Source organism: Nannospalax galili, unplaced genomic scaffold (genome assembly GCF_000622305.1).
Source record: "Nannospalax galili isolate Female #2095 unplaced genomic scaffold, S.galili_v1.0 scaffold347, whole genome shotgun sequence".
Classification (NCBI taxonomy): Eukaryota; Metazoa; Chordata; class Mammalia; order Rodentia; family Spalacidae; genus Nannospalax; species Nannospalax galili.
In genome coordinates this window covers 137,004-152,147 of record NW_008355793.1, presented here as the reverse complement: position 1 = coordinate 152,147, position 15,144 = coordinate 137,004, and the positions used below count along the sequence as shown (strand labels likewise).

Here is a 15,144-nt window from a genome sequence, read left to right as displayed (position 1 = left end):
TGTTTTTGGATACATTTAAACCAAGCCACTTACATCACTATGAGCATCCTATTGAGTTAAATATCAATTTTAAAAAGCACTTCTATATCCATTAGAAATGTAGCTGTATAAATCAGTGTTTTATTTTATCAGTATATCTTTTAAGAAATCAACTTTGATAAATATGTGATGAGTCATAAATATTAGGTATTAAATATTCATGTTTAATGATATTATTTAATTCAATAAGTATTTGCAAAAAACATTTAGACATAGATTTTACTAGAGTTTACAAATGCTAAAAAATCCTTCAAAAAGTAAAACATATATTCCACGAGTGTAAGTGGAGGTTAATCTAATTTTATCACATATTATATGAAGGTTTCAGATAGTCATATTGTGCTACATAGAGATATTCAAAATAATACAATATAAAGTAATTGTTTAGTTCCTTGATAGTAGATGAAAAGGCAGTAGATAATTGTTATAATAAATATTTCAGAGATTCTAACAATTTGGCAGTTGAAGTGTATAACCTACAAATCTAAGAAAAAGAGCACATTTTAACAGTTTGACTTTTAGTGACTTTCTAAGAGTAATCTAAACTGACCTTTATAATTTTTGCAGCCAAATAATTCTCAACATTATTTTTTTCACAGCTTCCTTTATCTGTTTGTTTCTTAGACTGTAGATGACAGGATTTAAGAATGGTGGAATGATGGTATAAAATATAGACATAACCATGTCTTGAACCACTTCTGAGGTAACTGGAGGTCTTATATACACGTAGGTACCAGAGATAAGGAACAGAGACACCACAATAATATGAGGGACACAGGTGGAAAAGGCCTTTCTTCTCTCTTCTTTGAGAGGAAACTTCAACACAGTTGAAAATATGTGAACATATGATACAGAAATGATGAAACAGCAGCCACCATCAATGATGATGGCGCTTAAAAAAATGAAGAGTTTGTTGTTAAAGGTATCTGAACAAGAGAGCTTCAACAGAGGGGGAATGTCACAGAAGAATTGAGAGACCAGGTTAGAGCTACAGAAGGACAACTGGAATGTCTTCACAGTGTGTGAACCTGCTATGACAAGACCAAGGAGTAGGGAAGCCAGAGTCATCTTAATACAGAATTGGTGATTCATGATCACAGGGTAGAGGAGGGGCTGGCAGATGGCCACATAGCGGTCCTGGGCCATCACAGTGAGCAAAAGAAACTCTAGACATCCACAAAATGTGACTGAGAAGAGCTGTGCAGCACAGCCAGTCACAGAAATGCCCCTGTTGTCAGTGAGAGAGTTGATACAGGCTTTGGGGATTGTAACAGAAATGTAGCACATGTCTATGATGGACAGATTCCTGAGGAAGAAGTACATGGGTGTTTGGAGGTTTTGGTCAATGGTGCTAACCATAATGATGGTTAGGTTCCCCAGCAGGCTGCCCAGGTACATCACCAGGAGCAGCATACTTATCAGGAGCCTGAGTTCCCATGTCTCAGCAAAAAATTCAAGGAGAAACTCAGTCACCATGGTGGAATTGGGTATAGTCTGAAGCTGCAAGTTCATCTGAAAATGGTAAATAATGAAAGAGAGCAATCATAAAATAATAAATGACTAATTTTTCCCTTGATTTTATTTACTTCTGTTATCTAAAAATGACCTACAAGAGTGAAAAAACAAGTATTTCTTTGGTCTGTACATACTTTTACCATGGTAGTAGTTATTGTATATAGATCCTAAGATATATTGTGCAGTCCATCTAATTGTATGGCATAATGCTAAGCATGGTTAATCAGTTTCTATAATAATATCCATCTCATGAAATTTAGTATCTTAATGAATATTAAATTGATTTTGTAGGCATTTTCCTAGAATAAATGAATTATTAGCATCTATCATGAATGGCTAGAGAATTTTATGTAAAGAATATATTAAAATGTATGCATTTTTAAATGTAATTATGATATATTAGTATCTGTAAATATTTTTTGTTCTATGAGTGTGCTCATCACCCACAAGAGCAACTGCAGTATGAGGGATGCATGGAAACATTGAAAGAAAATGAAAGATGACGGACATAATTGGACAAGACAGTTTGTAAAAGAGAGAGGTAGATATACGAAGGCAAAGGAAGATTTTAACAAACACGCTATCTGACTAGGAAGTCTGAGACCTGCAGAACAGGCCAGGAGCCTGGAACCTGTCACAGTTATACTGTCTTGCTTGAGTCAGAATTTCTTCTTTTTCATAAATAAACAACTTTCCATCCCTGACAGAATTTTATTGTTGTTGTTGATTTTATGTTGGACTCCGAGTTTGACTGACTTGAATGCAGAGCAGGAAGTGCTTCCTTGTGCTTTCCAACCGTGATCTGCACATTGCTCAATTCCCTGTATTTCTTCTGAGGACCTTTCTCAAGACAAGCACAGATACTGTGTTCATGTTTCCTCACATATTTACAACCTGGAATTGGCATGACATGTATGTGTGGTAAGAGTCAGTGTTTGATTTCTGTCCCTTTTGAACAAAGTGCTAAGCTATAAATTTTATTGGTCTTTTTGAGACAGGGTCTCCCTATAGCCCCAGCTGTCCTGGTACTCACTATGTAGACCAGACTGGCCTTAAACTCAGAGACCTGCCTGCCTCTGTTTCCCCAGTGTTGGGATTAAAGGCAGGTGCCACCATGACCACCAGGCTAAGCTATAATTTAATGGAAAATGAGTTTGGTCATGACTACATTGGGAGGCAGTGGTCATGGCAGAATGAATAAATCCTTGAAGAAAATATTTCCATAAGAATAAGGAAATTTGAATATTTGTGGTGATTTTTCAACTATGTGGTATATGATAACATGAAATCTCAATGAATTTATCACTGTAACAAACTAATAAGAATTTGGTGTATTTTTAGTATTTAAATTTTTACTCTATCATAAGAATTAAAATTCTACATGAATATATTTATATTTTTACACTAGATCTTAAATCTGTGTCAACTCCAATTAGGCTACAGAAAGTTCTTCAGTACTTACAAGACTATTTCCCAGTTTAATATGCTTTAAATCCTCACCCTCTCCCTGATCATAGGAACTCAGTCTGTTTTCACACTCTAACACATTTGTATAGTGTTCTTGAGGATATGTTCCTTGTCATTACTTCTTTTGAATTCTCATAAGATGTCATATACTTAGCTGATCACTAAAATGTCAATTAAATATTTTCAGCTCCAAAAAAGGATTAGAATTTTAATCTTAAATGAGTAAAGCAGTATAAATATGAGATTACAAAAATACTAATATTTGACACAGTTATTATTTAATGTTTGCATTCATCAAAGTATTATTTTCTATTGTTACAAACATGGTAGAACAAAATGAAGACAGTAAGAATTACAGTAGAATAAAAAATATTCTACTTTTGTGACCTGATAACACTGATGTAAATGTATAAAACATAAAACACAAATAAATATGAAAATAATAAATGATGATCTCTCAGGAAAACAAGTAAAACTAAGCAATGTCTATCCCCAACCCTTATAGCTATAGGATAGCTGGTCTTTATTTATAATAAGGCCTAAATACAATCTCCATGCTCAGTAAATGGTCACTAAGAAGTCAAAGACTAACCTAGAAAAAATCTAGTTATCACAGATAAAGTTAAGCATATAGACAAGTACAAATTAATGCAATATTACCAACAAAATATAGTTAGTATACTATAATTAAATTAATATGACAGAATGGTAGCACTGAAAACATTTAATTTTTATATAAAAATGAAGAAGGAAATATTAAAGATAAGTATCAATATAAAATAGATTGATGGATGAATATGAAAACCAAAAACTGAAGAATTCATAACAAAATGCAGCAGTAATAAATGTGAATGGATTTTGAATTAAATTAAAGGTAAGCAATGGTTATCTTAATAAAATGTTATTATTTTATGAACTTCCTTATGAGAGCCACAAAAGTCATTATACTATTGAAAAAGGACAAAATATTGAAATTATATCACTTCGAAAGTCATCAAATCAGAAACAAGACAGCAGGAGAGAAATAAAACATCAATAAAAGAGACAGAAGATACTTGACAAATTTAAAACAGGTGCTGAAATAGCCATAATTACATTTTTTACATGAAAAAATAATTTATTGATGTTTTAGCTTAAGATCATTCAAATTCTAACAACCTAGAAATGCACAAAAGTTAATTATTACAGTGACAACAGATAATGGATTTATATAGAAAAGGGATATTTATATTATATGAAAAGACTTACTTTTATTTGTGTGCATGTCTGTCTCTGTGTGTATCACACATGAGAGCAGATTCCCAAGAAGGCAAGAAGAGGACATCAGATCCCCTGGACCTGGAGTTTCAGAAAATCATGAGCCAACTGGTGTGAATGCATGGAGCTAAACTCAGTTCTTTTGGAAAAATAGCTTGTATCTCCAGCCCTAAAACAACACATAAACTTTATTCACATTGTTTATATCACAGTAAAAAAAAATATTTCTTCATTTAAAACAATGGTAAGACATTATTTTTTTACATGATAATATATGAGTTTTTTTTTCTTCCAAACAGTCATTATTATGGCACCTTTACAATCTATTGGCATATCTGAATAGTAGTCCACAGAAACCTGTAAAGGTTGCAAGTTAAAATACTGACAATGAATTTAAAAACATAGCAAAATACCAAATGAAAATGTAAAATATGAAACAGCATTGAAAAAATCCTAACACATTTCTATTGAATTTCAAGTATTAAATGCTACTTCCATCAGTAGATGAACTGCAAATGTTGGCTCGGGATGTTGGTTCCTGTGCTCTGTGCTCAGTCACCTTCAGCACCTTTGTCAAAAGCCAATCTGGAAAGAGTAACTGGGAATGAGTAAGAGCCATGGACTTTGTGATTAAGGTTGCAGCACCCACAAAGAAGATTGGACCCCAGGGCTTACCTGTAAGTAACCATGGTTTCCCAAGGGCACATATTGTATTTTAATACATAATTATTGAAAGAAATTCAAAAGAGTTTCCCTTTAAAAATCCTAGAGATTACTGAGTTGGCAGAACAATTCAGTATTACAAGGTGTCCCCTACTTTTATATTGTAAATGCTCAGCTAAAATCAACATAGAATGACTTCTGAAAGCTCTTTCATTTTATTGGAAGTTATAATGATCATATGGAAAACAGAAAAGAACGTGCAAAATTTGTATTGTATGAAGTCTGTGATAAGGCGGCAATAAATATGTCTTAAATCAATAAAAATAGTCTAAGCACATGGACAGGTGAATAGTCACATCAGAGAAAGGAGTAGGCTCCTCAGACTGTTGATAGGGAGATGTCCTTTTGCAATTGCTGTAAGCATGAGAGAGAAATAATGCCACTGTTGTTTCTCACTGAAAGTTAGAGGAGATGGGAAAACTGTAGGAGGCTGCACTAGCAGTCAGATCTGCATCCGTACCATAATCCCTATGTGGGTAACAGGGGTCTTCTGTGATGTATAAATGATTCTATGGAAATACATCCAGTCTATTACCTGAAACATATGAGTAAACATTATTTATTGTCAGGCATGCTGTATCTGGAGCATGAACTGAGACCACGAGGTTAGGGATTGAAAATATTTGACTAGGATGATTGAATGTATGTGGAGAGAAAGTACAAAATGAAGTGTAAATTAACAGGCATACGCTCCTACGGAGGCAGAGTCAATTGGTATCACTTCACAGAAATTACTTTTAATTGGACAGCAAGTTATTTCAGGTGTTAATATTCCATTGATTTATTATCCATTTAAAAAGAAAATATCAATACTCAATTTTCTTATGAGTAGGCATAAACATTTTAAGATTTAAAATTAAACCAGACCCCCTCTCAAATAATTATTTGTGTCCAATGTCACAATGTTATTTATGTGCCTGCATCAATAGGTAAGTTTTGTCTTTCATGAATGCAGTTTTATTTAGATGAAAATTCCACAGGAGTACATCTATTTAACATAGTAATGAAAAGTTGAATAACATAATATATCAATAAATTGATTGAGTTAAAGTGAGCATTGTGCCTTTAAGAGTAATTGACTTTCTTTGCTTAACATGACATATTTTTCTTTCTTCCTTTTTTTTTATTGCAAACAATCAAAGTACAGCAACTCCAGAAATCATAAGATCTGAAGTAAAAGGAAAGAAAAATAACACTCGTTTCACATAAATGCTATTTATAAGAGAATAACTGGATTCATTAAATACTGAATGTAAAAGAAAGGATAGAAACAGACATTATGTGCCAATGGAAGTTTACTAACCTCAGACATTAGGGAAATCAAGTCCAAAACACTCTCTGGAGTATCAGAAAATGAGAATGAAGTAGGAAAGTGGCTAATTTTTTTTCTCTTTTTGAAGCAAGTTCTCCCCACAAACCCTGCTTTCCTGGATCTCACCATGTAGACCAGGCTGGCCTTGAACTCACAGAGATCCGCATGCCTCTGCCTCCCAAGTGCTGGGACTGCAGGTGTGAAAGTGGCTGATTTTAAAATGATTTATTATAAGTATATGCACTTTCTGCATGAAAACATCTAAATAGAAAAGCAAGAAATAGGAAAGAAGAAACATTAATCCAGAATCAGCAAGGTGTTTTAACAGTAAACTTCCAGTAATTACTAATAATCTATATTGAAAATTAATTTTAACAAGCAGGTGTGAAGACCATGAACCTAATAGAAATGTATGAAAACTCCCCTCACAACTATCAGTTTTAGATTTTTTTTTCAGTATGTGTAGAATATGCCCCAGAAATACATCCATCAGTTTTCAACATTGTAATCACTATCAAGGTATTTTCAATACAATATTTATGTATTTATAACAACATGAAAGACCTGGAGAACATTATACTAAGTGAAATGAGTCAGACACACCACATGCTAAATCAAAAGAAATCTTAACCAGTTATAAGACAAATCAAATCACCCAAGCTTCTTTTTAACTTCAGGATAATCTAAAAATCAATAACAAAATCTAATTAAGAAATTAACTAATGCTTGTAAAAATTATATAAGGAAAGCAAAGATGCATATAAAGGGGATGCTGAAAATATTAGTAACATTGACAAACTAATGCTGAATAATTTAAGAATGCCACTCATGTAAATGAAAGTATAAGAAAAACATTAAAAAATATGTCACAGAAATAGAACAGAGTAAGATTAACAACTATCTGCTAATAGCTGTATCAAATTGTTTAGTCAGAAAAAATGGAGAACTTTAAAAAATATAACCCATGTAAAATTAGTTAAGAAAAAAAAAGAAATCATTTCAAACTTGCTATGAATTACCACACTGAATTGATAATTAAATACCTCCTGACAAAGAATAATCAGGAATTGATGTGTTTCATATACAACTTTCAAAAAACAGGATGGAAGTTTTCTTCCAATAAAAGGAAAGTAGGGACCACTTATATATTGATTAAAATGAACATAGTGTCAGCTACACCCCAAACCATGGCAAAAGAATCAAAACAAAATACAATTGAGGCCAGTAACCTTCAGAAACATGCTCATCCTCATCTGCATATAACTCTCTTTCTTCTGTGACTTTCATTGTGATAATCAATGTAATTGCAAAAATCTGTATTAAATTCATAATCAGGCATGGTGGTGCATGTCTTTAATCCCAGCACTCGGGAGGCAGAGGAAGGTGGATCTCTGTGAGTTCAAGGTCAGCCTGGTCAACATAGTGAGTTCCAGGACAGCTGGGGCTACAGGGAGAACCTGTCTCAAAAAAGACCAAAAAAAAAACCAAGAAGAAACAGGAATTGTTTGGAAATAAAATAATGTGTGAATGGCCAATTATCTTAAAATGGGTATAAAAATACTTAATAGGAATTAATTGATTTTCCAATTAATAATCTTGAACAGGTAAATATTCATGTGCAGAAAAATTCTATTGGAATTTGATCTTTTCCATAAGGGAAAAGCAGGTCAGCCTGCTCTAAATCAGGTGTTCCTGGCAAACTGTCCTGGAATCAAACAGGAGTATTCTTGTCATTTGCCTTGACATTATTTATCTGGCGTGATGCTCAACATACAAATCACAAAAACAGATAAATGAGACTTATCAAACTGAAACTTGTGCACATCATAGGAATAAATTCATTGAGTACAGAGACAAGCATGGAATATAGAAAAATATTTGGAACTATGCTACTGACTGGATTTAATAATCAAAATCAATAAAGTACATTTTCCATACAAAATAAATAACAAAAGTACTAATTGGGATGAGAACCTGAAAATGAATTTATTTATATAAACAACAACAATCTTATTAACTGAAGACTGGCATGATTGCTGGTAACAAGCACAGTGAGATGTTTCTTCACAGTTATTGGGACAGCTGCTGTCAAATGAGGAATTGGTGGTGAAAAGCCCTTTGTGGAAAGTCAACCATTTATACTAATGTTGGGGATTGTAATGGTCCAGTCTCTTTAGAAATCATTGTGGAAAATTCTAAGAAACTGCAACAATAAAAGCAACCAAAATACAAACACCGGGAAACAGAACTTCTCCAGCCATTTCACATCTGAGTACACATACAAAAATTAAAGCAGATTTGGAGTGATATCGCTGTTCTTATATCAATACTAGAATTATTTAGAAAGCAAAAGTATGCAAGACACTCAATGTCAATCAAAGATAAAGTGCTGGGAGAATTCTAATGTATCTGTACATTCAAAGATAACTCATTCTTAGATAATAGAAACTTGCCAAATGAAATTTTATTTTAAATACATATAGAACTTATTTTATGTGATATACACATTCTCAAAATGGATAACTTTAGAGAATATTTGTTAAGGTGAACCACACAAGAAAGGACAAATATAACATGAATACATATAAATATATATACAGAAGCTGACAGTTGAATGCTGTCTGCTTGTATAAGTCATTTTTTACATGGAAAATTTCCTTTTTCATCACCACTTGGTGGCGCTATTTATCAAAGAAAGTAAATTCTAGTTGAAAAACTTGAATAATCCCACTGAACCACTATATATGGAGTTCATACTTTTTGGTATTATATTCGTTAAATATTGTCAAAGGTTAGAGGATATATCTTTCTCACTTTTTTCTTCAGTGTATGGGATGGAACTTAGTACATTTTGAATGATGGGTGTATACTCTACCACTGACGAACTTTCCCAATTTAATTGATTTTTTTCAACACATCAAATATCATAAACAAAATGACAAGAAATCTGAATGAGATTTATTTCATGGTGCAGATTTGTGTCTTAAATTCAAAGGATTAGTCTGTGAACAAAACACACCAAATTATATAAATTTAACAAATGCATTTCAAAGTTAGGAGCAGTAGCACATGTGTCATCACAGCACCTGGTGCTGAGGCAGGATACTCACCAAAATCTAGGTCAAGGCCAGTCTGAGCTACAGGATGAGAATTCATTGCAAAAACAATCATTAAATAAATGAATAAACAGGAAAATAAATACAGTTTTGTATACTTTGGTCTTATCTCAGCAAAGTGAATTTAAAAATACAAAATCGAAACTTAAAAAGGTTTTTCATAAACTACAGATATACATTCAACACTGGAAAGTACAGGATAATGGAAGCATATTTCTTTCTTACATTAGCCATCCCTGGCTTTGGATAGATGACAGCTTCAGTTACTAGAAGAAACAGCTTAATTCTTGCTTTTCTAACAAAGTCACAATCTGTAAATGCCAATCATTGATTTTCCTTTTGGTAATTATTCTCGCAGGTATCTTGAGATTGTGGTCAAATACAACTTAGTTTGGATACCACACAATTTTCACAAAGAAACTGGTACTAATTTTGTATAAACTAACTTAGATATATAAATCTTTTGTTATATATTCATATTTAAAATATTGGATTATGAAATTATTACATGAAATCTAACCTAAAACTTCATTGAATTAGTGAGACTTTTCCAAGTAAAAATATATGATATAGTTGAAAACACAAAACAAAGAGCTTTTAAGGTTATCAAAGAAAAGAAAGAATTAAGATGTCTTGGAAATTCCCAGGCAGAAATTTAACTACCCCTGTTTAACTATTTTTCTCTGCATGAAAAATTTGACTGAAGAGGTTCATAGTTCTCTATTGTGCTCTTGAGTCTTAAACAAAATCTCTGAACTTAAATAGCAAAGAATTTGTTTCCTAAATTAAGTTTAAACTTATTAAAATATGAAATACTGACATTTTAAATCAGGAGAAAATTGGAAATAGATATTACATTCTGAGGTTTTATATGTGCCTTCAGAAGCTGAACATTAACATCTTCAATTGTATACTCCTGTACACCACCACACATTGTAAGATTCCTTATTACAAAATATTATAAGACTTGAAGAGAAATTTGGAGTGGTGTGTCCAACATCACATAGAACAGGAAGATAGGATACAGAGAGATAGCCAATAAAGAGCACATTTTCCCTGATGATGAGGTGGATCAACTTCACTGTCTGTATGGAGGATAAAGCAAGCTTTCTGGAATGATTATTACACATATATATTTCATTCAATACACCCATTTTTCTATTATGCATTTAAATTTATTCATATGGAAAAGTCTGATGAAATGGTGAAAATTGTTAACTATAGGGACAATTTGATACTTCTGCATAATAAGAATATTTAACACTTGCAAGCAATTTTGTGAATTTATATTAAATGCTATCACATTAATTTCACAAAAATATTAAGTGATGTTAATCTCAGTTTTCTGGTGACAGTCAACTGCAACTGAAACAATATAAACAAGAAATTTTTACAAACATGAAAAATAACATAATCTTTTCCAAGATCACTTTTTTGAAAATAACAGTTTTAAAATATTATTTTAAATATTTAAAAACTTTTTAAAAAATGTAACTCCTTGAACTGGTGCTACGGACAGTCGTTAGCCAAAATATAGATGATGGGAATTGAACTTGGGTCCTCTGCAAGAGCACTCAGTGCTCTTAACTGCTGAGCTAGCTCAATATCCCCAAGATGATTATGTTTAGACATTGTTTATTACATTTAATATATTAAGAATTGCTCCTTTATTTTAGAAATGAATTTAAATGTAATATTTTCAAAATATAATTCTACAGAAAAAGAAATGAGAAAAGTTACAAAGCAATGCCTTTGAGATTCAAGTAAAGGAAAACTCCTTTAGTTGTCTAATACTGCTTACTGTGTTTATACTATTTTAATAAAATTTTGTACATATGAGTCTATTATATACATAGTAAATTATTTCATACTGTTGTTTCTTGAATATTAATGTCTTTTCTGGATTTTTTGTACACAAAGTTCTGAACATTTTGTAAATATTTAGTATAAAATATTCTTTAAATATGCATATTTTAGTCATGTGTTACAAAAACAGTGATAAGCTCTGAATTGCTTTTATATATAACACAGTAATTCATCACACTTCAAGATATTTCTATGTGATATTTAACATGAAACTTCTACAAAATTATCAAAAAGATTTTTCTATTATTTCTCTTTCCTTGAATTAACTTCAGTGTCTTCACACATTCCTTTAATGACATTAATGGTTTACAGAATAAACTTAAGATGGTTGTGTTCTGATGTTCCACACATTAAATGGACTTCCAAAAGGCGTCAAGATATTTCTGGGATATCCTTTCTGATGAAGGCAAAAGACAAGGTAACAGCTGTGATCACAGGGCACTCACCCTCAGGCATTGTTCTTCACCCAGAGATGAGGAGGAAACTCTTATTATCATATCTCAGTCAAGTTTTTAAAATTATTTAATCAGGTCCTAAATAAAAGGCTTTGAAAGTCTTGAAGAAGTCTTTGGAAGAAGAAAACAGCATTTGAAATGGACCAGTCACATTCATTTTTATCTTCACATGTCTCCATCGAAAGTTCTGGGAACACAGTCCTTAGTGAGCAGTAATTGCTCAGTGCCCAAGGGTAATTTCAGTCAGCTGATGATGTCCAGAGAGCTGGTGAAAGAACCCAAATAAAAGTCCAGAAATAGACACAAGGGATGAACAATCAGGCACAGTGTCACCTGTGGGTGTGTAAATGATGATTAAGAAAATGAATCAGAGAGGGGAGGGATGCCAATAATATCCATCATCTGAAGAGTATGTTTGATATGTTTGAGCATCTGTGTGGTCCCCAGAGACAACATCCTGTATACTTTCATTAGCCTTTCTCTGCATTTTTTCAGTAATAGACTTTCTCATTCTAGCATATAGTCACACACATATACACACAGAAACACACACTCAAACACACAAACACACACACACACACACACACACATACACACTCAAACCCTAAACCCTACGTTAGAAATTGAAAGGTGACTGGCAATCCTTTTTATTGTATGAAATTCTCATAGAATTAATAAAATATTATTAAAATGAAAGAAAATAAAGATTCATCAAAGAATAAAAACAAGTATGGGAGGCTTTGAACTACAAATGAAGACCATAGTCCAAAAATAACATGCTTTGTAGTCAATACTTAAATCCAAACTCAGAAATGCAACTTTCCAGCTCCATGAGTTTTGATATTTTTATTTTTTTCTTCAAGTATCTCTAAATTTATTCTCCTTACTTGTTGAGGATTTTTGAGAAATCTGCAAGCAAAAAGAGTATAAATTATGAGTAGCACCAAAATATTAAAAACACAGGAAACATTTTCACAGTTCTGTAAAGTAATACCCATAATGTCTCAGGATGCGAACATAATAGTCAGGGTTCTATACAAAATAGCAATTGACTCAGGCACTGATGGAACTGGCAAGTAAAGCAACTTCAGAAGTTAGTCCCAATTTGAATGTGGATCTTGGAAGCCTCAGCAGAGGCAATGTGGCAGATGGAGTCTGAAAGAGAGAGATAGCCTACAAACAGGAAGAATTACTGTTACTCATCTAGCTCAGCCAGACATGAGGGGGATGTTTACACCTTCTTGTTCTCATCACTTAGTTGTTTACCGGGCTGTCACATAAATGTGGAGGTCAGTCTTTTCCTTTCTAATAATTTAAGTAATCATATCATCCAAAACACTCTCACAGACTGCCTTAAATTATACCTCAATAAACATCACAGCTTGTGACTCACTCAACTGGACACAGTAAAACAACTGTCACAATTAATTCAATTGAATGTAACCTCACCAAGGTGTCTTAGTTCATATGGGAGTGTCTAGAAATTTTAAAGGATTGAGGACTCACTGTTGATATTGGTGGTACCATCTGGTAGGTTGATGTCTCAGACAGAAAAACATAAGGGAAATAGGAGAAAGCAAGCTGAGGACCTCATGCTCCCACTACCATGGCTCCCCCTGAATTAAGGAATGTATCCCTTCATATTAAATTTCTTTACTCAGTTGTTTTCTCACAGCAATGAATGAGAAATTAATATGCAAATTTGGTACTGAGAAATGATTCTGTCATTGGGATAAACTTGACCAAGTAGTTTATAAGTCTTTGGCACTAATTTGTATGAGTTTTGAATAGTTTGGGTCTGTGGTCTAGAAAAGTCTTAGAACTTAAGGGGTATTCTGGGAGTAGAGTGTGAAATCAGAGATACAAGAGAAAAAAACACAATCAAAGCCCAACTTATCATTTTGCAGTTATATTTAATGAGAAATTGAAAAACACAATCTAAGGTTGTATGGTTGTTATTTATTCTGCTAAATTCTTTAAAATTAATAATTATATGTGCTATGCAATAAGTACCCAGCTTCATTCTTTTGTGTGTGAAAAATCAATACTCACGGTATGGGTTTTGTAAAGCCTACTCTTTCTACATGCTTGCATTTGACATTGGCTGCTCTGTCAAATATTGATTTAAAATGGAATATGGCAGTGTTTCTATTTCTGTTCTTTGCTATGTCTCCTAAATTTACTGGTTTTATACAAGTATTTTAAAGTTCCGTTTTAGAAAGTAAAGACAATGATGCTGCAGTCACCCAAGGACTTGACTAGTTTTGAAGATGGGTATTTATAAGGATTTGTCATGAAGTACCAGAAACACAATCTATGTTTGCAATAGGGAACTTTTTCATGTCATTTTAGACTTTTCTTTGTGGTTGCATGGGTTTGCTCATGATAAGGTCTAGGCTTGTCTTTGAATGAATAATATGAGAATGAAACAGATGAGTGCTGTCTTCTGCCATATAGCATAGTAGGTCAAATCTATTCCTTGAAAATACTCTATAATATATTACTTTTGTCTTTCTGTTGGATGAATCCACACTACCAAAGGATATTTAAGGACACAAATATGACTCTGTAGACCTTAATATTTATGTATGTTAATATATATGCATGTTCATATGTGCATATATGTTTGTATATGCATATATAGTACATTATAGAAATAAGGTGTGGAGATAGGGGGTACAGAGGAGTTTCCAAGTATTATCAAAAACATTATATGAAAATTACAAAAATTCAGTTTTAAAATTAATAAAATTGATGTGAAAAATACAAAGCAGGAATGTTATGACTACAGCTTTATTAAATGTTTAAGGTTTACATAAAATAAAATTTGATGATATTTAATTCCCCTCCCTTATTCGCTCCTCTTCTATTGCACATGAACAATTTAAAGCACTGTATTATATATATTCATAATAAGGCCTACTGTGTCTCAAAAAGTCCTTCAATGTGGATCCATCAGCTGGAGCCTGGTCAACCTTCTAAGAGTCCCATGCTTGAAAGAGACTGCCTCTGCCCCTCCCAATGGCCATCTTTTCACACAATATCCTTAGATGGGGTTGGAGGTTCTTACCCACACCTTTGTGTCTATACTCTGAATTTTTTGAAGCATGATGGCAGCATTGCAGTCAGTTTGAATATGACTTTTTGTAAAGGCCTTTAATGTCACTTCTCTATGCTCCTGCTCCTTCCTTTCCCTCTCCTCCTATTCCTCATCATAGTTGGTTAATTTTATCTATATAATGTTCTCCTTTACCCCTCCATATTAACACATGCTACCCACTACTGATATTAACTCTACCAACTCAACCATCCATTACCATTCATTAGTTTTGACTCCTCTGTGTTTTCAAATTGAGCATGCATATCTACGATTTCAAAGCTAGAACTATGAGAG

At 32.8% G+C, this 15,144-nt stretch overlaps 1 protein-coding gene across 1 annotated transcript; it reads right to left on the bottom strand.

Annotated features, from left to right (window-relative positions):
• Positions 1–591: 591 nt before the first annotated feature.
• LOC103750523 (olfactory receptor 14C36-like) lies at positions 592–1,551 on the bottom strand. The gene has a single exon (XM_008853624.2). It carries the CDS (start codon positions 1,549–1,551, stop codon positions 592–594), a length of 960 nt encoding a protein of 319 aa, XP_008851846.2.
• Positions 1,552–15,144: the final 13,593 nt, after the last annotated feature.